Here is a 21,233-nt window from a genome sequence, read left to right on the forward strand (position 1 = left end):
TTACCATTTAAAAGAAATAAAAAAGTATTGTAGATGCAACTGCCTGCCATCAGAGCTTAGTAATAAAATTAAGTTTTTAGAGCCACAATCAGGTTTTTAGTCTTTTACAGCCAATATTTTTCACCATCTCTCAGCTGCTCTCAGCATTCCCTGGAATCTGGCTGCTCTCCCATTTCCCACTTTTCACACAGGCTGACTGGGCTATAAAAGGCAGGAAAGAACTGCTCCCTAGGGACACCTGATACCTTGTAGCCTTTCACAGCATTTATCTCCGATCACCATTTTATATGCTTGGTGGGAAGTCTTCTGCATGAACTTAAGAGAAGGGTTCAGTGACCCAAGCCTTATTGAGTGGAGACACACATTCAAAAAGCCAAAATTTAATACAAATCAAATGGAAGAGAGTCTTTGGGCTGTGACAGTTTATTTTATGACCACCCAAGGCTGGCATGCAGCTAATTTTCCCTCTGAGGCACTAGTGGTCGTAACTGAGCTACTAATAAAGTCAACTTTATTTAAGAGTTGATTGTACATCCTTCCTAGCTGTCCAGAACCTGGCTTCAGCAACAAAAAATCTCCCAGTTTTAATGGAAACAACTGTCCTTACATCTCTAGGCTGGATTAAATCATGATGTGCAGTTTTATTCCAGGTCTGTACCTGTCAGTGAAAGAGATGAATGAGCAAAAATGGGTCTCACTTTTCCCCAAAGACCCCGAGCTCGTGCTCCTCCATGTCAGGGATGACACACTGCTGCTATTTGCTGGATGCCAGAAGCTGCATTCACACAGACTTGGGCAGTGGAAGCACCCAGCTATTCACTGCTCTGGATCTTGATTCCAAACCATCCCCTGCTGTATGCATTGCCACCTTGGCTGCTAGAAAGGCTCTGCTCTATTTAAAAGCAATGGGAGAAAGAGAAAAATCTCACGGTATAGAAGACAGATTCTACAGTTGATGTCAATTCTACAGGAAAGAAAGCAGATCCTTCCACACTGCTGAGCCCTTCAAAGGTGCCTTTCTCCAGTGTGAGCACAGAGGAGCACTTATGTAGGCTGAGTTTTGGGGTCATATGCATAGTAGGCAAATCTCATTTAAACTTCTAGATAAGGCACCCTGGAAGAAGATCCAGAGATTCACACATGACATTTCCTACTGCACAGCACCTTCCCACCATTCTTCATTTACAGGAGATCTGGCACAGTTTTAGTCTAAGTGACTTTTCTAGAAGAAATTAAAGTGAAATTCTTGGGGAGTTGTGAAATTGAATAAGCCTGTGTTAAGTGTCCTGTGTGACTCTGAAGAGGATTCTGCTGAACCTTGGCTCTTTCTGCAAGCTCCCAAGCACTTCCGGATGAACTGGCCGTTCCTGTGGCTGCTTCCCTTCAACTCCACGATCCTGGCAGATTTTGCAGCTTAAAGAGGGGAGAAACAATAAGAGACATTCAGTCATCTCATACAGTGAGGCCTCAGTCTGCAAAGCATAGGGCAGGATTGAAGCCCTTTTCCTTCTCACCATGCAAAGTTCTCCTACCTGTTTCCATAAGCTTCAGCTCTCTGCACAGCTCCTCCTGCATCTTCTTCCTGTAGTCTCCAAACATGGCTCTCATGAGCTGACGCTTCTTCACCAGGGGAGCCTTGTCACTGCGCAGGGTCCTGATGGCCCTGAGAGCCTCCTCAGCTGCAGCAAAGGAGAAACAACACACACACACACGTTAGGGCTCCCTGCTGGCTCTGCCTCTGCCTTCCTGCCAGTGCTGCCCCCAGGAGAGAACTCTTCTTTACTTCAACACTTACCCTGCTTTGGAGTGGGTTTCTGTGTCTTCAAGCCGAGTTCCAGCTGGTTCACACACCAGTCCACCTCTTTCCACAGCTGCTCATCGGACTGCTATCAACATGAGGCACATGAGCAAGAGGAAGTAAATCACCCAAAAGTTACAGCAGCAGCTGCTACACAGGATGAAAGGGAACTCCATAAAGTCAGGACTAGCTGAAATATTATGTTCTGGCGATCACTTAATAGACTTCATGACATTTTCCCTCTAGTGTTTTTCATCAGATAAACTAAAAGCACTGTGCAAATGTTTAGTTGCAGCTCACTGTCTCTATTAGATGGATTTAATGTGTGGCTGCTACTCAGAAGGTGCTGTTTTCTGGAAAGCTGTTCAGCTTTCAAATTAACTTACAGATGGGAGAAATAAACATTAACAACAAAAAGCCCCTATCCTCAAACCTGTACAAAATTTAAAAAAGCAAACAATGGGCAAAATCAGAAGCTGAGTCTTTCTTCTCAGCTCCTCTGTGCTTGCTCAGCCAGAAATGCATGAGGGACAAGGAAAATGAAGCCCATGGAGATGAAGGAAGCCAAGCACCATTGAGCAAAGCTAACTCAGCAGTGGGACAGGGAAACAGGGCTGCACCCTGGGACTGAAGCAATTCTTAGCTGTTATGTACATGTAAATACAAATGCCCTCACACTGTCTCCTTTTACCTACAACAGTCTCCTTCCAAAGGACTGGAAGGGCTTTACCTGACCTTCAACTCTTCCTATGTCTCTGGTGCTCAGCAGTGTTTATCGGTAGGACTGCAGGTAAAGCAGACTTTTGGATGCAACGTTCCAGAGGCAGATGAACACTCAGTGCAATTTCCTTGTAAAATATTAAGAAAAGGAAGGTTTTGTGCAATCTTGTGTTATAGTATGGATCAGCTGGCACTGTTTGTTAGTAAAACTTACACCAGTGCTGAAAAGTGAAATAAAATTAAGACCTTGACCGTAGCAGAATAGAAGACCTCAGGGTGTGCCTTAATGTTGTGTTTACACATAACCTGCAATTTCAGTTGATTTCTGGCCCATGCCCTACAGAAGAACCCTCTTGGAAGCACCCTTGAGCTCAACCACAGGTCCTTGGCTACACCAGGTGGCAGCTCTGTGCCTTGGCTTTGCTCCTTGTACTATGAAAGCAATGCATCCTGCAACACACACACATGAGCTACAGGGCTGGCTCAGCACCCACAAGGCACCAGCTTGGCACAAACTAAAGACAGCTACCTCCATTTCCTGGTTTATTTTCTTAAGAAAACATGGCATCCAGCTCCCCAGGATGTCACAAGCCTAACCATGAAATCTTTCAGCACAAATCTGAAGGACCATTAACTTCCTTTGCTGTGGTCAGGTTCCTCAGCTGTGTAGCAGAGAAAGCAAACAGCTGCTGGAACATGTAAGCACCAAATGTGGTCTTTCAGCTTCCATCTCAGGGCAGTATGCTAATTGTTCATCTGTACAGAGAGATAAAGTGTCTCTTTAGCTCAAGGGTTTATAAAAAATGGGATTCCATCACTATTTAATTACCTGAGAGGTCTTCTCATCCTGATGGGAAGTATCTGTAATTTTATAGCTGTTAGGTTCCACCTTTGCCTTCCTGCTGGTCTCAGTTTCTTCTGTTTTGTTTTTACTGACAGGTGCTTTTTGCTTCTTCTTTTTTTTCTTCTTGGCAGCTCCACCTCCTGTTGATTTCTCTGTCATTGCCTCATCTGCAGGGGCTGTCTCTGTTTGGGGGATCTTTGATGTGACATGGCTTCTATCCTCTTTGGGTGCATTCCTTGTCACTTGAGTCACCTCAGGCTCCTGCAAGGCTGCAGCCTGTGGCAGAGCTGCTGATTCAGCAGGCAGTGAAGAATCTGCTGTGTCCTCTGTGTGCTGGCTTCCTGGAAGTAACTGAAGATGAGGACAGTCTTCATCTGGGATGGCAAAGTTGAAAGCAAACCTGGGTTCTTGTCTAGAGGCAGCAAACCTCAAGGGGCCATTCCAGTTCTCCTGCTTGGTGGCTCTGACATTGTTTTGTACCTGCTCAGCACCACTGTCACCAGGGTCAGCTTCTGGGTCGGTCTTGGAAAGCGGAAAATCAAATCGGAAGCTGCTGCCAGATGATGTGAACAACTCAGGCTTTGCCTCAGGGGTTGGCTCAGACTGTTTCACACCATCTGCAGTCTGCCCCTTGCGTGGCTGTACTTCCACAACATCAGGGGTCATGCCTAGAAAAGACAAAGAATATTGTTTCAATACTGGTGCTCCCAATGAACCAGTTTCCTACCATGGTGGTGCCACTGCAGCTTCCACTCTAAGGCACTGCCAGAGAGGTGACTCAATTAATGCTGCACCCCAAGAAATCTACAGAAAAGAACCAAATCTCACCATCCCCCGAGACAGCTGAAGCTCACCTTTCTCCAATACGACTTCGACCCATCCCATTTGAGGTGACAATCGCCAAACTCATGCTCATGGACTTTTGTTCTCTTGAGAGACTGCAGTGGAGTCAGGACTGAAATGTGTGTGGGTGCTTCTGCTGCACTCAGAAAACACCAAGAGAGACAAGAAGCAGTTTACCAGCACCAGGCCTTAAAATCCACACAGTGGGATGCTGATGAGTGACTCTTCTCTTAATGAGCTCTGTGTTCATATCACCTCTAACTAATCCATAACTAGCATTCAATTGAAAGGGAACTCCAAGTGCTTCCAGAAGCTCAAATACTGTGAGATGTTCCTACAGAGAGGGAAAAAAATCTTAACTTATTACTGATAGTCGAACTCTAACACTGCAGTAAGTGCACTGCTAATGGCACAGAGAGGGCTTAGCAATCTTTCCTTCAAGAGAAGACAAATTCCAGAACCTAACTCAGAGTCTCTTCTCTGGAAAACTGGAAAAAATCTAAACAAAAGGAATACCCTGAAAAGCAGGACTCTTGCTCTTGCTTACAGACCAGCCTGAACACAAGAATCTAAAGCTTTTGTGTTAGAACAAATTCTCTAAAAAACAGAGCTGTTCTGTGACAGTGATGCCCAAGACCTCAACTTGGAAGCACTAAATGTGGTCTTGCAGTGTTTGTTCCACTTATTTTAAGCCACTGAACAACTTGAGAGTAGTACTGTGGAATGGGAACATCCCACCTCTCCCAGCTGCAGCACCTGACCATCCTCTCAGGAAAGAACCTTTCCCTAATCCAGCCTAAAAATCACCCCCTAACACAGCTCCAGCCATTTCCTGGGCCCTGTCCCTGGTCACAGAGAGCAGAGATTGGAGCTGCTCCTCAGGAGGAGCTGCAGCCCCTGGGAGCTCTGTGCTCCATCTCCTCTCCTCCAGCTGAACAGGCCAAGTGCCCTCAGCTGCTCCTCCTGTGGCTTCCCCTTGAGACCCTTCCCCACCCTCATGTTCCTCTCCTTGGACACTCCAACAGTCACAGACCCTTCTGATACTGTGCTGCCCCAAAGTGTCCCCAGCCCTGGAGGTGAGGCTGCCCCAGGGCAGGGCAGGGTGGGACAAGCCCCTCCCTGTCTCAGGCAATGCCGTGGTGGGACAGAAGCGAGATGTGCTTCACAGCACCTGGTGTCAGGGTCCTGACTACAGGAACTCCTGTTTCAAGGGGTTTGGCAAGCTGCAATCCAGGCCAGTTACACAACAATAGCTAGAGAAAGCTCCAGGGAGCTGCTTCCCTCCTTCACCTGGGAGTTACTCTAAGCTGAGTACCTCATGCATACAGTGCTACAGCCAAACAGCTCATTGATTCAGACCCTGAATTCCTGGCTAGATGTTGGACCAGCCTCCTCACCAGAGGAGGTCCTATTGGTTGGACCAGAGCCTGGGTACCATCAGCAGCACTGCTCAGCTCTCTTGGCTCACACACTGTGCAAAAGGGTTCTTTTCTGGCCAGGGCACTGCTTCTGCTGCCTCTTTCCTGTGCTCAGCTCCTGCTTCCCCTCCAGGAGCTGCCTTCCCTGCTGCTGGGCACTGGGGACAGTACAGGACACATTTCTAACAAAATGGTCTGATCACAGAATAGCTTGGGCAGAAACTTCAAAGCTCATCCACTCCTGCCATGGGCAGGGACACCTTCCACTGTCCCAGGCTGCTCCAAGCCCTGTCCAGCCTGGCCTTGGACACTTCAGGGATCCAGGGGCAGCCACAGCTGCTCTGGGCACCCTGTGCCAGGGCCTGCCCACCCTCACAGGGAACAATTCCTCCCTAGTATCTGATCTAAGCATTATCTCTGGCAGCGGAAGCCATTCCCCCTTGTCCTGTCCCTCCATCCCTTGTCCCAAGTTCCTCTCCAGCTCTCCTGGAATCCCTTTAGGCACTGGAAGGGGCTCTAAAGTCTCCCCAGAGCTTTCTCTTCTCCAGGATGAACAATCACAACCCTCTCCCACAAGCCTTAATCCTTCCTGGAGCCTGAGGCTCAAGCACAAGGTGTAAGCCTGGTCACTCACTGCTCCATCCTCAGGTGGACCAGCAAACCCTCACCAGAGCATCTTACCCAGGGTTCACAGTGCTCTGCCAAGGGCAGGTACTGACCAGCAGCAGGATATGTGTCTGCAGCTCTACAAATTGCACTAACGAGATCAAACTATGACCTTATAGAATTTTATCTTCCGTGTAATTTTTCCCTGGAACAAGCTTCACAAAAAAAAAAACCCACTGGTGTTTGAGGGCCGGACATGCTGGCACAGTATTTCCTTAAGATGAAAAACAAAAGCAGAGCTGTAGCAGAACCAACCAAGTCATTATATGGGAAAAATAGAACATGACAAAGAATACAGAAAACAGGGAGAACAAACACTAAATGAATGAAAGATAAAACTGCTTCCAGAAACACAGTCCTTAAAGCCCTGTGTTGTCCTGTGTTTAGAACAAATCCCAAATAACACAAGAACAGGAAATATAAAGGAGAAAAGAAACAGCAAAACATCCACATCTGCTAAATCACACCCAAGGCCAGAATAAGGGGGATGTGGGCTGATAAAGAGGAACATACCTAGTTTGGGGTGCAGAGTGAGATGGAGATCTGCCTCCAGCTGTGAAATGCACCACTCCAGCTCCTCCTGAGACACACCTGGGGGAGCCTTGGACATCGTGTGGGGAAGGCAGAATGATTAGAAGCACAAATCTCTCACCTCCAAAACTGAGTTTTCTGAGGCCTCCCTTCTCACAGGAGGTCAGACCTGGCTTTACATTGGAAGTGTGCTGTGTAACAGTTCATTTATACCATAAATCAACACAGCACAGGGACACATGTCCTGTGTCCACCAAATGAGCACCAAACAAGCCCTCTACATTACAAAAATTACAGCTCTTACTAGCAAGGAAACCCTACTACTCCCGGCAAGCCAGGACTTCCCAGATTTCTTTTTCATCTTTTTCTCCACCTGTCCCTTTTTAAAAGGCCCAAATGGAAGATTTCTCATTTTTTCCTGAAGCTTAGGCAATGGCATAATGTCTCCACAGCAGGAAATTCCCTTTAGCACAGCTCTGGTAACACACAGAATTTGTCTTTAGCCTAAACACGAGCCCTTGAGGCCCCATGTGCTATCCTTCTACGCTGGCTGCCTCTTGAAAAGCAGGTGGAAGTTAAGGATTGCAGCCCGCCTGGGACAAAGCACACTAAAACACAGGGAACGAAAAGAATGCTGAGGATAAGACGAGCAGGGATTGGGAAAGGCACCAGAGCTGGGAAAGCAGAACCTGCGGGAGCGGGGCAGGGGCCGGGCCTTACCTGCTCCATGCCGGGCTCCCCACGCCGCCGCCGGAGGAAGCGGCCCCAGCGCACCGCCCACCTCCGGTCACGGGCCTCGTGTGCGCTCCGGGAGCGGCCCCGCCCGGGCCGGCACCACCAGCTGCAGCTCGGGGCCCGCTCTGGGCCTCTCGGAGCTCCCCGGACCCTCCACGGGTCCTCCCCCGGCCGCGGGCTCAAGGTGGGCGGGCCGGGCCGCTCCCCGCGCTGCCGCCGCCGTTCCGCCCGAGAGCGCCGGGCCCCACCGGCCGCAGACCCCAGCGCCCACCTTGTTTGTGCCCCCTGCACCTCCCTCCTGCTGCCCTGAGCCCCACACTGTGCCGGACACACGCGTGCCCACGGAGCGGGCCGCGGGGATCCGGCGGTGCCGCCTTCCCTGCGCCAAATCCCCGCAGGAGCGCCCACACCAGCCCCGGCCCCTCACACGCCGGCCTGACGGAAGCCATGCCAGCACCAGGGCAGGCTAAAAAGGTTAATACAAACCTACTGGTTCTGTCTATTCCCATTTTTGTTTTAGATTTCCTTTTGATTATTTAATTTTGTAAATAAAAAGTTAGACACCTTGTTTCATAGGCATTTTTCCCTATTGGATTGTTTCCAACAACAGCCAGCTGATCCCCGTGAGGTCAGTACTGCAGCAGCACAGCGCGTCACTGCACAGGGTGTGCTGTCTCTCAAATGTTCAAACCATGGAGGTTATAACTTTTCTTGACATTGGCAGTTGATGTTAGAAATTCTCCAAGGCTGACAGAAGGGCTCTAAAGTGCTGGGGAATCACTTCGAAATGTTGCTGCTAAAGATTATAAAATGGTACTGGAAAAATCGGTACATTTCTGCCAATCCCAACGTGACTTCTGTCTGCCTTACAATCTCCACCCTCACTGAGACTTAGCCATCGTCTGAGCCCTCTCATTACAAAAAACACCTCAGTGGTTTGAGCCTTAACCAAGGTTGTCTTAAGACTTTATCTCGAGGCTTATTCTGAGTGATTGAGTAGGGTCGAAATTAGCCTCAGCCTTCATATACAAGTGTCCCAGCATCAGGAAAAAATCTGACAGTCAAGTATTGGAGAAGATAATGAGCACAAAATAATGAGTTATTGTATCCATCTTGAAAGGCCAGAATCCCACCGCAGTTTTCCTCTCCCTCAGTGCCTGAGCTGGACTGAAGGCTTGTGATCCTGTCACCACCAGTCTGGCTGCATCTCCTAAAGCAAAGTTTCCCATCCATAGCCTGAGGAATGAACAAACCCATCAGGCAATGCAAAGGCTCTTCTTGGTATGGCTGGCACAGAGCCTGCAGAACCCATCCAGACAGAGCAAGGAGCGAAAGGAGCATTGTTTATGTGGCAGGACGCTGTTCATATCTCCAGCTCTGTAGACTCAATGCCCATGCAGGGTAAAGGCACAAAGGACCAGCAATGCCTTGGTATTCCTGGGTTTGATCTCTGCCCTGAGGATTCAGCCCCACAAGGACACCGACTGAGCGAGCTGTGGCAGCCTTGCTCTGAGGACACATGACAGAAGGGCTGTCAGGAGATCCAAACATGATCCTCAGCTTCTGCTTACACAACAGAAACCTTGTCATGGGAAGAGCTGCGAGCTGAGCTGGTGGAAGCTGATGTCTAACAAGTCATGGCTGCCTGGGAGCAAAGCAAACAGCAGGCAGAAGAATTGGAATGGCTTGAGCCTGCCTCAGGTGCAGAGCAGGTTTGTGTGTGCTGTATAAACTGTGCAAAGGCTGGGACAACTCCTCACTGCTGTCAGATGGTGGAGGAGCACCTGTGTGGGGCAGGACAGCTGTGCAGTCCTGTAGGTCACTCCAGGACTGGCATTCCTTGCCAGCACAGAGCTGCCTTCTTTCCCCATACCACCAACTGAGCACCAACAAATTCGTAGCAGGCATGGCTGTAACTGGAAGCTGGAAAATGCAGCTCTTTGGTATGAGGCTCCTTTGAGAGAGTTGCAGGAAAGAATTGGGAAAAAAAAACCAAAAGAGAGAAGTGGGGTGGTTGCCAGAGCTGCTAACCACAGTGCCAGTGAGCCTTGGAGGGCACTGGGACAGCCCAGTGTCACATGCCCGACGCATCCTGTCGCCAGACCTCCTCGCCGGCAATGTACGTGGCTTGCACATACAGGCTGTCATTCAGCATTAGGAAATCTGTGTGGGACAAGAGAGAAAGAAATCAGCTGTCAGAATGGAGCTGCTGGAGTTGGCTGGGGAGAGCTGAGATCATTGGGGAAGGGTTTCTCCCCACCCCAGGATGGCACTGCAGTGCAATCCTGGCAATGGCAGCTCTGCTTTCTGCTCAGCTGAGATGTGGGGGGCACTCCAAAGGGTCTCCCAAACACCACCAGCATCCAAGGGAAAAACCACTGGAGCAAAAGCCCAGAGCATATCCCAGGTGGAGCAAGTCTCCCTGCAGCTCCCACCAAAACAGGGCATGAGCATATGCTTACAAAGCAGCCCGCGCTTTGCTCCAGCACTTGTGAGCCCTGACACCATTGTCTCCATACCAGTACGTGCTGTGCCCACACCAGTACCTGCATCAGAGTCATAATCCAGTGTCCCCTTTTTATGTTCAAGCCCCAGGAGCTGAGCGGGATGCAGAGACGCCGCCTCCAACGCGGTCTCTACCGAGCACCCTTGGACAGAGAATTTGGGAGATGTTAGGGCAGCCAGAGCCCCACTGCCAGAGCAGCCCCAATCCCCCTGGACAAGGCAACACCCAACCAGGCAGTTGATGGACACAAGCTGGAACACCCTCAGCACAGCCAGCTGGAGCTGGGAAGGGAAATATCCCTACAGGAGAGAGCAGGCATAGGAAAACTGAACACCTAGGGTATGGAGAAGAGAAAACCATGCACTTTTGTGAGGATGAAGCAGGAGAGTTCACCTCTCATTAGTTCTATTAGTTCCCCCTCAAAAAGGGGCTCATCTGAGGGCACTGATCCGAGCCCTTACCATGTCTCAGGTGAGAGGGAACATTCCTGGTGAAATGGACACATCTGGCAAAAGCAAGACCTCCTCCTGTGTCAACATAGGGAGCAGCAACTTGTGGACAAGGCTCTCTTACCTGTGGCTTCTTGGAAGTGTCGCACACAAGTGTCCATGGTCGCCACGCTGCCACTCAGGGTCTTTGTCCCTGGGAAGGAACAGGATGGCACTGAGCAGTGCCCATAGCTCACAGCAAGAAGCAGGGCACTAGGGAAGTGCAGAGGTCCTGTGTTGCAGGAGGAGCAAGCTGAAGGGCCTGCAGCCACTTCCTGCTGGAGCACAGGAACAGGTATGTGGGTGTTATCCCCAGCTCCACTATCAGACCAGCTGCACTGGGTGAAATCAGCTCACAACACAGGCATCTGCTGCCCGAGGAAGGGAATGGAGAAAGGAATGCTCCTTCACTGAAATACCGTCCCAGTCTTCATCTGCTTGGGAATTTGGAACTTAGGGAATTTAGCTAGCAGGAAGTGGTAGTGTTATAATGAAGAAAAGGGACAATAAATATCTCTAAGATTTCTCTGTCCTTACTAATGTCCTGAATCTCTAGCACCCTTGACACTGGGCAATGAAGCTTTCTTTCAAAGATGTTGCAGACAGCTATAACTGGCCAGATCCTCCATGAGGGTGGCACACTTCTCCTCTTTACCAGGAGTTTCATTATCCCCAAGGCCAAGTGACTGCAGATCCACCAGGCATCAAAACCCAAGAGGGTGGCACAAACGCTGCCACACACCGACAGGGACAGCAAGGTGTGCTCAGCTCCTCAGGAATGGTGCCAGTGGCAGCAGTGTCCCCAGCTCTTCAGCAGAGGGACAGCACTTACCTGCGATGTATGTGTTCAGCCCGTCGATCTCCACTACCTGCTGACCCAGCGTGTGCCGACCCGGTGCCAGCCCCATGCCAGCGATTGCATCTGTCACCAGCACCAGCCCTGGGGAACAGAAGGGGCCTTCTCAACACTGCTGCCGATTTCCCTGCAGCTCCAAGTACTGTGCTCTGTTGACCCTCCCAGAGAGGAACCAGGTGTCTCCAGCCACATCACACCAAAGCGAGAGAACTGAGGGATCAGCACATGTGGCTGTGACCTTCCAGACAGCAAGGGCAGCACAAATGTCTTCTGGGAGATGGCACAGTGCTTGGAGTGGCTGGTAACAGTGTGGGGACTGCCATGGCTCACCTTTGGGGTGGGCTCGGTGGGCAATGCGCAGGGCAGCGGGGTTGGTGTGGATGCCATCAGAAATCATTCCATAGAAGACCCTCCGCCCAGCAGGAATCTTGTCACTTGTCAGCAGCCCCACAATGCCAGGGTCACGGTGGTGGAACTGCTCGAGGGGAGAGAGGGGACAAGCTGTGGAGGACCAGGACACACTGGCTGAGACTTCACTTCAGGGAATGCAGTGCCATCTCTATCACAGTGCCTGGCAGCTTTACCAGGCAAAACACGGGGATTGAGTTGAACACAGTAAACATTTGGTTTGGAGTATGAATAGGGACCGCATCAACTATCTTGTTAAACCTGCCAGGGACAGTGCACTCCACTCTTTCCAGGGCTCCAAGCCCCACAGCCAAATTCTCCACCTTAACCTGCCCTCTGGCAGTGGGAAAACATTCTTCCTTGTCCTGCCACTTCAGGCCTTTGTCCAAAATCCCTCTCCAGCTCTCCTGGATCCCCTTTAGGCCCTGGAAGGGGCTCTGAGGTCTCTCTGGAGCCTTCTCTTCTCCAGGTGAGCACCCCCAGCTCTCCAGCCTGGCTCCAGAGCAGAGGGGCTCCAGCTCTTGGAGCATCTCTGTGGCCTCCTCTATACTCACTCCAGCAGCTCCACATCCTTCTGATGTTGGCCCCAGAGCTGGAGGCAGCTCTGCAGGTGGGGTCTCACCTGAGTGGGGTAGAATCCCCCCTTCCCTGCTGCTCACACACAGGAGGGGGTCTGGGTGCACAAAGCAAGGGCATGTCCCGCTCTCACCCACCAACACTTCCTAGTCCTTCTCTGTGATGAACTTCCAGAGTCTGCTACATCCTTGACTCTCTTTCAGATCCAGCAACAGGAATGTGAAGCCAGAGGTTCAGTGCCAAAACCTCACTACAAAGCATAGTACAAAACCAGGTGGGGAGAACAAGACCCATGGGGAGCAGGAGAGAAAGCCCAAAAGCAGCCCTGGAGCAGGACAGGTGCCTCTGGGGACTCACCGGCAGCATGGCATTGAAGAGGTGAGTGATGAAGGTTGCTCCGTGCTGCACAGCCTCCTCAGCCTGGGAGAGATTAGCCACTGAGTGACCTGGGAACACAGACCAACCCCTGATTCCTCTGCCCACCTTTCCACTGATTTCCCTATAGAAGCAAAGACACTCCATCACTGGACTATGCTCTAATGCCCACCCTGGCCTGAGGTCACAGATGTGTCTGGCCATGACCCGGGGGGATTCTGGGAGTGGGTGCTTCACCCAAACTCCTTCAGTATTCACATGACAGCTGTCACAAAGCTGCCTTGCTCACAGCGTGCTGTCTTCAGGCTGAGTTTGAGGTCCAATGATACACCTTTCTGCTGGCCTCAGATACTTAAATGTTTTGTAGAGAATTATCACAGGACACCCTCACAACAGTGGGAACTTTGCCCGGAAAACATATGGGAATCAAACTATCCAGAAACTTCTGTTTCCCCAACAGGACAGCAGCTCTGTGGGCTAACCTTGCCTTTCTGGAGTTCTTTATGTGGCTTTGGGTTAAGAGACAGCCTGCTGTATGAATGCCCTTTTCACTTGAGGTTTAATTTCACCCTGAATAACTTCCTCCCTTAAAAAAAAAAATCTTCAATGATCTGAGACAAAGAAGAGTTTGTGAAGCAAAGGAAAAGAAAAATGCAGCCAGTTTTAAGTCAGAGGCCAGCCAGATGTTGGAAGGAGAGGTTCCTACAGTACTACTGGTTGAAAAACAGAGTTATCAAACCAACAGTAACCTTTGGAAAATGATTTCGCCTGTCTAAGGCCTAAAGCAGTGGAACTTCAGAGTTTGAACCTTCCACATCATCAAACCTCCACCTAAGACTGCTATTCCTGCCTGTGTTAGAACAGCACCTTGTGCTTACTGCAGGGGCTCCCAAGTCAATAGAAACTTGGGCCCTTGCCATGACAGACTGACAGCATCAAGAGAGGTCCCCATTTGTGACAGGTCTGTCACATCCAGAATCCCACCCTGTCCAGTTTCATTGAGACACTGTCAGAGATGCCACATCCCCAAGGGAGGGGCGGCCAGAGCTGCCCCCACGCCCTGGGTGCCCCAGCCCTTACCCAGGGAGACGCAGATGCCCCGCTTGGTGAGCTCCCGGATCACCTCACTGCTCCTCCTCATTTCAGGGGCCAGGGTCACTATCTGCACACAGTCCAGGGAGCCGTAGGTGGCAAGCAGGTCCTGGAAAGCGCCTGCCTCAAAGGTGCGGAGGCAGTGCTCCGGGTGGGCACCCTTCTTCTCCTTGCTGATGAACGGCCCTTCCAGGTGGGCTCCTGTCAAACAGGAACAAAGAACCATGACCCTTCCTCCCCCTGCCAAGGACCAAGAAACCCGCTGTGTCTACTCTGCTCCAGTCACACCCTTGCTATTTTTCTGCAGCAACTGTGAGCTCAGCACAGTGAGGATGCAGTGCTGGCCACTGGCCAAGCCAAGCCACCCCACCGCTCCAGGGGCCAGAGCAGTGTGTACGACAGCAGAAAACACAGTAAAAGTCAGGCATGGACTAAGGGACAAGGTGGGTCTGTGCCCACCTGTGCATCCCTCCCACTGAGAGTTCCAGCCCCTATTTGTGCTCTGTAACTTCTTTCACCTCAACCATGAACAAGATAATTGCCCACCTAGAGTAGCACCACAGAGGGACAAATCCACTTACCCAGGACTCCTGCTCCATGGGCTCCACCATTTCTTACACTGATCTGAGGGAGAACCTAGAGAAAGGGGTTTGTCAGACATGGCAACACAGATACAGCCCCCCAGCCTGCCAAATCAGACCCAAATGTCAGGTCTGCAGGGAGATTTGTAGCTGGACCACTTGGGACCATCACAGCCCACAAAGGAAAAGCCGTCTCCAAGCCTTGGTGTGCAGAGCTTGCTTGGGAGACATGGCTGTCTCAGCATTCTAAAGGCTGAGGGCAAGAAACCCAGGGTAGAGTCCAGCTCCTCACTCCCATGGCTTTTCTGCCCTGGCAGCTATCCCAGTCTTGGCCTACCCACCTCCTGATACCAGCCTCAGTCCCTGATCACCCTGCGGATGGGAGAGGAGAAGGCTCCTTACCTGGTGGTACACAGATGGAGGAGAGGTCACCAGGGTGGGACAGAAAGAGGTCACTCCATGGGAGAGGATTTTCTGACTGACCAGGTCAATACCTGATTTGAAGTCATCTGTAGCCAGAGAGAAGTCCACCCCAAAGCCTCCTGCACCACAAACAAAACAGGGGTGAAACTGCTGCTTCCCCAGGAGCGTGCTCCACCCAGAAACACTGAAGAAAGACTTTGTGTGACTGCAGGGAGATGTTCCATTTGTAGGGTGCTGACACAGAGGGCTCCACCAGCACTTCTGTCCTACATTCCAAGGTTCCACAAGTACAAATCTCACCATCACTGCCCTGATTAAGTGCTCTTCCCACAGCACCCAGTGTTTTGCAAGCATAACCTTTTTATTTTGATGCAGGGCAAAATGTGACGATTCCCAGCTGAAAAGGGAACTGCCTACCAACTTTAGCTACCATAGAACAAGCCCCTCTTTCCTTCTGAACAGAGCTGTTGCTGTTAATTGTTATTGTTCCTATGGGAAGTCTTGCCCTCTCCTCCCACATCCTGGAAAGGGTAGGGCAGGGATCCTGCCAGGGCAGGGGCAGGGTAAAATATAGATAAAAATGAGTCCAGAGGAAACCCTCACCTGGCCAAAGGGGATCACTTACACAATAGCAGCTACCATAGGCAAAATTGCTCTTTGTCATTGGTTGGGTGACTAACACCTCCCCTGAGCAACTGAAACGTGGCCATGGGCAGTGGGGCTGGGGGTCAGGGATGGACAAACCCGGGATGCCCCCAGTCTGTGAGTGCATGTGGCTTCACTGTACCATTGATCTGGACATCGATGAAACCGGGGGCGATGATGCTGTCCTTGCAGTCCAGCTGGACATCAGCAGAGCCCTTTTCGTCAAAGAAGAGTTTCTCTGGGTTGAGGATCTTCCCCTCTCGCACCCACAGGTCCTCCCTGGAGGGACAGTCACAGACACCAAGCTCTGGTGCCATCTGCAGCACACGGAGCAGGTGGCTGTGCCCCAGCGATCCCGAGCAGAGTGCATCCCACCGGCAGCTCCAGCCACGGGCGATGTCTGCCAGAGCACAGCTGCTCCTTCAGCTGGGACACAACGAGCAGCCCTCTCTGCCTGGCTCTGGCTCTACAAAACTCACAGGAGCGGGATTTTCATGGGCTGCCCCTCGAAGGAGGTGGTGATGATGGCCAAAACACCAAGGCGCTAGCAGAAGAGGCAAAACAACAGGGACCGTACACCGCAGCCACCCCATCTCCCTCCAAACCCGGCAGAGGGGACACGGGACGGCAGAGCGCGGCAAGGGGAGCGCCAGTAGCCGGTGCACAAGGGGAGCTGGGACCGTCCCTCGGCACTGCAGGGCTCAGGTCAGCTCGGCAGCCTGTCCGGCAGCCCCACAGCCGGGCACCCACAGACAACACGACACCCCCCAGACAGCCCTGGTACTGCCGGCCATCTCGGTACCCCCGAGAGCCCTGGTACCCCCGGCCACTCTGGCACCGCCGGTGCCCTCACCTCTGGAGCCGGTGCTCCCTCAGGATGCGGCAGTTGGTGAACTGCACGATGGGCGCGTCCGAGACGGATTTGTTGGACGGCATCGCGGAGCAGCGGGAGCCGGCGGGAAGCGCGAACCCCCTGGCGGCCGGCGCAGGGGGAAGGCACCGGGAGTGGCGAAGCAAAGCCAGGCCGCGGCTCCGGTGCGAGCGGCTGCCGCGGGACTGGACAGCCGGTGAGGGGCGGAGGCACCGGAGCACCGCCCCCGGGGCAGGCGGAGGGTGAGCTCTCGCCCCTGCCCGGCGCTCTGAGCCGACGTTGTGAGGAACAATCCCCACGGGGCCAGGCGGGCGGGCGCCGCCGCGGCTCCCGAGGAGCGCCGGCCCGGGGCGCTGTCCCAGCCCGGGGCACCGGGGCCGGGGGCGTGGTCTGGGCGCGGCCTCGCCCCGCGGCACCGCCCACTCCCAGTCACGTGAGCGCGCTGGCACGTGCCGGGATTCCCCACCCGTCCTGCGGCACGTGACCGGCTCCGGAGAGCCGCCATCACGGGAAGGGCGCCGCCATCTTGAGAAGGGCGGCGGCGAAAACTCTCCTCGTGAGACCCCATCCTGAACCCCCGTCATGAGCTCCCATCGTGAGACCCCATCCTGACCCCCCGTCATGAGATCCCATCGTGAGACCCCAACCTGAACCCCCGTCATGAGATTGCACCGTGAGACCCCATCCTGACACCCCGTCATGAGCTCCCATCGTGAGACCCCATCCTGACCCCCCGTCATGAGCTCCCATCGTGAGACCCCATCCTGAACCCCCGTCATGAGCTCCCATCGTGAAGCCATGCTGACACCCCATCCATCGTGAGACTCCATCCGGAGATCCCCATCCTAGACTCCATTGTGAGACCTGTGAGAACCCATCCTGAGACCTCCACGCCAAGATGCCCATAGTGACACCCTGGGCCCACCAGCCCCTGTGTACCCGAGGGAAGCTGATAAGGCATGGTTCCACTCAGGTGATGTAGGCTCTGGCACTGCTGCTGAATCCCTCCTAGGAAAGAAAAGTGATGGGGGATGTAATTGTGTATGAATGTAATATCCCTGTCTGGCCTGGACTTGGATTTTTATTAGGTTTTGAGCCATGCTTATCATTCCATGATGTCAGTGCTTACCCACGCTACAAGCTGCTCCTATTGTCAGCAGGATGCTGAGAAAGGGGCCTGAAAGCAAGAGATGGGAATGATGCTGGTTGAGGCTGGGAAAACAATGTGCAGCACTGTTTTGGGAATTTGAGGCTAAGACTGGTTTCAGGCCGCAGAGATGCTCCAAAAGCTGAACCCCTCTGCTCTAGAGTCAGGCTGAGAGAGCTGGGGGTTTCACCTGAAGAAGAGAAGGCTCCATGGAGCCCCCTCCAGGGCCTAAAGGGGCTCCAGGAGACCTGGGGAAGAACTGTAGACAGGGGCCTGGAGGGGCAGGACATGGGGAATGGCTTCCCACTACCAGAGGGCAGGGTTAGATAGGATATTGGGAAGGAATTGTTCCCTGGGAGGGTGCTGAGGCCCTGGCACAGGGTGCCCAGAGCAGCTGTGGCTGCCCCTGGATCCCTGGAAGTGTCCAGGGCCAGGACTGACAGGGCTTGGAGCAGCCTGGGATAGTGGAAAGTGTCCCTGCCCATGGCAAGGGGTGAACTGGATGAGCTGTAAGGTTTTCCTCATGAAATTATGCACATCTGGGACACCCAGCACTGTATTGCTGGGAATGATTTTTAGCTTCATACAGGTGGAGGAGATCCCAAAATCAGAAGCTGAGAAGATGAATTCTTAAAACAGCTCTCAGCCCTGCTGATCTGTCTGTGAAGAAGAAAGGGCCCAACCAAGCTGTTAAATCGAATTTGGATGTCAGAAGGCGTGTATAGCACCCAAACTGCCTGTGGCCAAACCGGTCCCTTCCCCAGGAACACACAAGCTGACAGGGCTGTGACAGTGACTCGAGCTGGCAGGGGAAGAGACGCCGAGGTAAAGGCAAACACCAACTGCAGAGATAGGAACACCCACCATAAATATCCTGCCTTTGAGCCCACCTGGAGCAGTGACAGAGCTTCACCTCAGAACCCTTCAGCCACACAGATCCTCAGGCTGCCAGTCCCAAGCCTGGATTAGAGTGCTGAGACCTCCTGTCTGCGCTGCTGGGAGAAGAGAACAGCCCGTGCCAAGCAATGGGCATCTGCTCCTGGAGGCTGCAGGTACATCATCCAGCCCAGCTTGTGGCATGTTCTGCTAAAGTCTGAATCTTTTGGATGTTCTCCTTTGATTTCTCAGCATTAAATTAGCCCTGTCTTGCATTGCCAATACTGCACACTCCCCTAAGAATAATTCCATATTCTTTCCCTCCACTGCCCCAGTAACAGGCAGAAGGAATCACAAGCTGTAGTTTTGCTTGTGAAAATGCTTTGCATTTTCTTTAGCAAACGTGGGGTTTTTTCTTCAGGTTGAGTTATTTTTAATCTGGCTGAATTCCCAAATCAGGTTCACCGCCTGGCAGCAAGAGCAGTTGTACCTGTGCACTTGGGAGGAGCTGGGAGCACATGGAGCAGCTGCAGGAGCGGGGCAGGGGCCAGCACTGCTGCTCCATCAGGGGTTCTTGAAATATGGCCTTGTCTTCTGATTTTCACAGGCATTCACAAAGATGTGTAAGAAATTGTCCCAAGGCACACAGAAGCCATGGAGGCTGCTTAGAACAAACTGCCAATCTTGGGAATATACATGATTTCCCAAGGTTTGTCCTTAGCCTACCTCATGCAGACAGCCATTAGAAGAGAGTGGCTGAATTCACTCTCTGCCACTCAAGTCACCCTTTTGCCCTCTGCCAAAGGCAAAGGAAGAAAGCACAGGTGTAACAGCACAGACAGGGCAATTCAAAGTGCCAGAAAAGGCTCTGGAACTTACACAGTCCCTGCTATCCCCCTGATGAATCCTGAAGAGCCAAAGCTGATCCTGCGTTGAGAGCAGCCTGTCCCTCAGCAAAAGGAAAATGGGAAAGACAAGCCACCAGTTCTCCAGGAGCTGCACCCTGCCCAGCTTGTCAGGGGGCTGTAGGTACCTTATGGGTGCAGTGTGGGTGCCAAAAGCCTCGGCCCCTAAATACTGTAAGGTCAGGGCAGGATTTTTCCCTGTGTACTTTTGTGTTGTGACACAAGAACCAGCTTGGCTGAAAACCACTGATACAAGTTGCAAAGCTGTGTCTCTCAGGAGCTCACTGAAGAAATAATAACACCATCTATTAGCTTTAACAGGAACAAAAATGGAGAAGCATTTTGGGACAAAATCCTTTGACCGTGAAACAGAAAATTCCCATTTCAGGGCAAGTGGCATTGCAAAGATGTGCTCTGGGTTTAATTTAATCATGTCAAGAGAAAAAGATAGTTAATAGCTGTAAAACTAAGTCCTGTGCATCAGAGACAACTAACTCTGACTTGAGCACAGTGATGGTTTGGACAGTACAGCCAGCTGGAAACATCAGAATGCCATACAATCAGTATCCCGTGGCCAGCCTGGGAAAGAAACAAGGTTTGCTGAGAGCTGCAGTCATTAGCTCTGCTGTTACTCTGTAATTAAAAACAGCAACTTCGTTTCTGGGATCAGCTTGTCATAACAAGGTCTTTGTTTCTCCAAAGCTTTTCTTTTCCAGGTTACTATGCTCCTCTGTAAGCCACATCTCCCCGGGAAAGCCAGTCTCTGAGCAATCAGAGATAAAATGCTGGTACTGAAAAATGCTTCTCCAACAGCAGCGAAAACAAAAATTGCTGCCTTTGGAAAAAAACAAACAAAAAACAGTGTGAAAGGGTTAACAAAGAACAAGGTCAGCAGGCTCTGTGGAGGCATTGTCTGTGCTGGCAGCTCTGGCATCTAGTCCTGAACCTCCCAGAGCCTGCACTGACTGCGGCTGGCCCTGGCCCTGTGGTGCTGCTGCTGCAGAGGCCCCGCTCCGCTCGCTCCCCTCCGCAGGGCTGACTCACTGCAGCGCTCCCAGCCACGCACGGAACACAAAGGCACCATGGCTGTGCCGGCACTGCCACCCCCTTCCCCTCCTCCAAACCTCCACCGAGCCAATCCCCGCCAGCTGGGACTGCCCTCTGACCTGCCGTGCTCCTGGCAGTAAAACAATTTCAAAAACCCCAAAGGTCCCTCATCTTAATGCCGCGAGTCACTTGAGAAGCGTGCTGATGCAATAGAACCAGCAAAGGGCTTGAAATGGGAGTTTCCAGCCGGGAGTCATCACAGAGGATTCAGAGCATCACATGTCATGGCTGAGGCACTACAGACTAATATTAATCTGACTCTGGGTGTATTTGCAGATACTTGGCACGAAGTGATCCTCCCCCAATCCATGCTCACCCCAGCTCTATTCTTCTTGCATGGGTACATTAATGACTAAGGTTTCATGTTCTAAGGCATGAAGCAAAATGCCCTTGAAGGGATTTTCCCTGCACTGGTTCTGGTCCTATTAACTGCCTCTGCATGATGCCACCAACTTACAAGGGATCTTGGGGTACCTTGGAACTGGGGGCCTTTCAATTGCTTATTGCTTTTGGAGATGAGAGCGCTTACCTGCTCCCTTAAATGCAAGACTGGCAGTAGGGTCCCCTTACAGAAGCTAGAACCAAATGTTAAGCATATTTGCAACCCCAGACAGGGCCCTCTCCTAGCCTTTCACACAATTTGACTTGCCAAATTCAATTTCTCTCAGTAGAACTGCAGGCTGGATGCAGCATCCTCTCCAGAGCCCGGGATTGGGATTTACCCCTCAGCTGCAAGTTGTCACACTGCACCAGGAAAGCCCCCTCTGCAGTCTGTGAGACAATCAACCTACAGATTCCATAAACATTTATGACCCCTGGGGA

The 21,233-nt window shown here is 51.9% G+C and overlaps 2 protein-coding genes across 2 annotated transcripts; both read right to left on the reverse strand.

Moving 5' to 3' along the window:
* Nucleotides 1-364: 364 nt before the first annotated feature.
* Nucleotides 365-7,973, reverse strand: C14H8orf33 (chromosome 14 C8orf33 homolog). Its single transcript, XM_064725656.1, has 6 exons — nucleotides 7,541-7,973; nucleotides 6,803-6,890; nucleotides 3,348-4,030; nucleotides 1,796-1,886; nucleotides 1,533-1,679; nucleotides 365-1,413 (listed from the first exon to the last, which is right to left on the reverse strand). The coding sequence occupies exons 1-6, from the start codon at nucleotides 7,547-7,549 to the stop codon at nucleotides 1,223-1,225; spliced, it is 1,209 nt and encodes a 402-aa protein (XP_064581726.1). The 5' UTR covers nucleotides 7,550-7,973; the 3' UTR covers nucleotides 365-1,222.
* Nucleotides 7,974-8,504: 531 nt separating this feature from the next.
* On the reverse strand, nucleotides 8,505-16,573 carry AMDHD2 (amidohydrolase domain containing 2). The gene is made up of 11 exons (XM_064725655.1): nucleotides 16,359-16,573; nucleotides 15,648-15,784; nucleotides 14,840-14,979; nucleotides 14,438-14,492; nucleotides 13,845-14,057; nucleotides 12,747-12,835; nucleotides 11,736-11,880; nucleotides 11,382-11,489; nucleotides 10,635-10,703; nucleotides 10,102-10,203; nucleotides 8,505-9,718 (listed from the first exon to the last, which is right to left on the reverse strand). The coding sequence occupies exons 1-11, from the start codon at nucleotides 16,439-16,441 to the stop codon at nucleotides 9,630-9,632; spliced, it is 1,230 nt and encodes a 409-aa protein (XP_064581725.1). The 5' UTR covers nucleotides 16,442-16,573; the 3' UTR covers nucleotides 8,505-9,629.
* Nucleotides 16,574-21,233: the final 4,660 nt, after the last annotated feature.

Source organism: Zonotrichia leucophrys, chromosome 14, assembly GCF_028769735.1.
Source record: "Zonotrichia leucophrys gambelii isolate GWCS_2022_RI chromosome 14, RI_Zleu_2.0, whole genome shotgun sequence".
Classification (NCBI taxonomy): domain Eukaryota; kingdom Metazoa; phylum Chordata; class Aves; order Passeriformes; family Passerellidae; genus Zonotrichia; species Zonotrichia leucophrys.

Excerpts from the sequence above, each read along its gene's own strand:
- C14H8orf33 (XM_064725656.1), bottom strand. Across the intron at positions 1,887-3,347 it reads AGGATGAGAAGACCTCTCAG|CAGTCCGATGAGCAGCTGTG; the intron begins GTAATTAAATAG and ends TCATGTTGATAG. Across the intron at positions 1,680-1,795 it reads GAAACCCACTCCAAAGCAGG|CTGAGGAGGCTCTCAGGGCC; the intron begins GTAAGTGTTGAA and ends CCTTTGCTGCAG.
- AMDHD2 (XM_064725655.1), bottom strand. The coding sequence starts at position 16,441 with ATGCCGTCCAACAAATCCGTCTCGGACGCGCCCATCGTGCAGTTCACC. Across the intron at positions 11,490-11,735 it reads CCACCGAGCCCACCCCAAAG|GGCTGGTGCTGGTGACAGAT; the intron begins GTGAGCCATGGC and ends TCTGTTCCCCAG. Across the intron at positions 10,704-11,381 it reads GCTGAACACATACATCGCAG|GGACAAAGACCCTGAGTGGC; the intron begins GTAAGTGCTGTC and ends GTTCCTTCCCAG.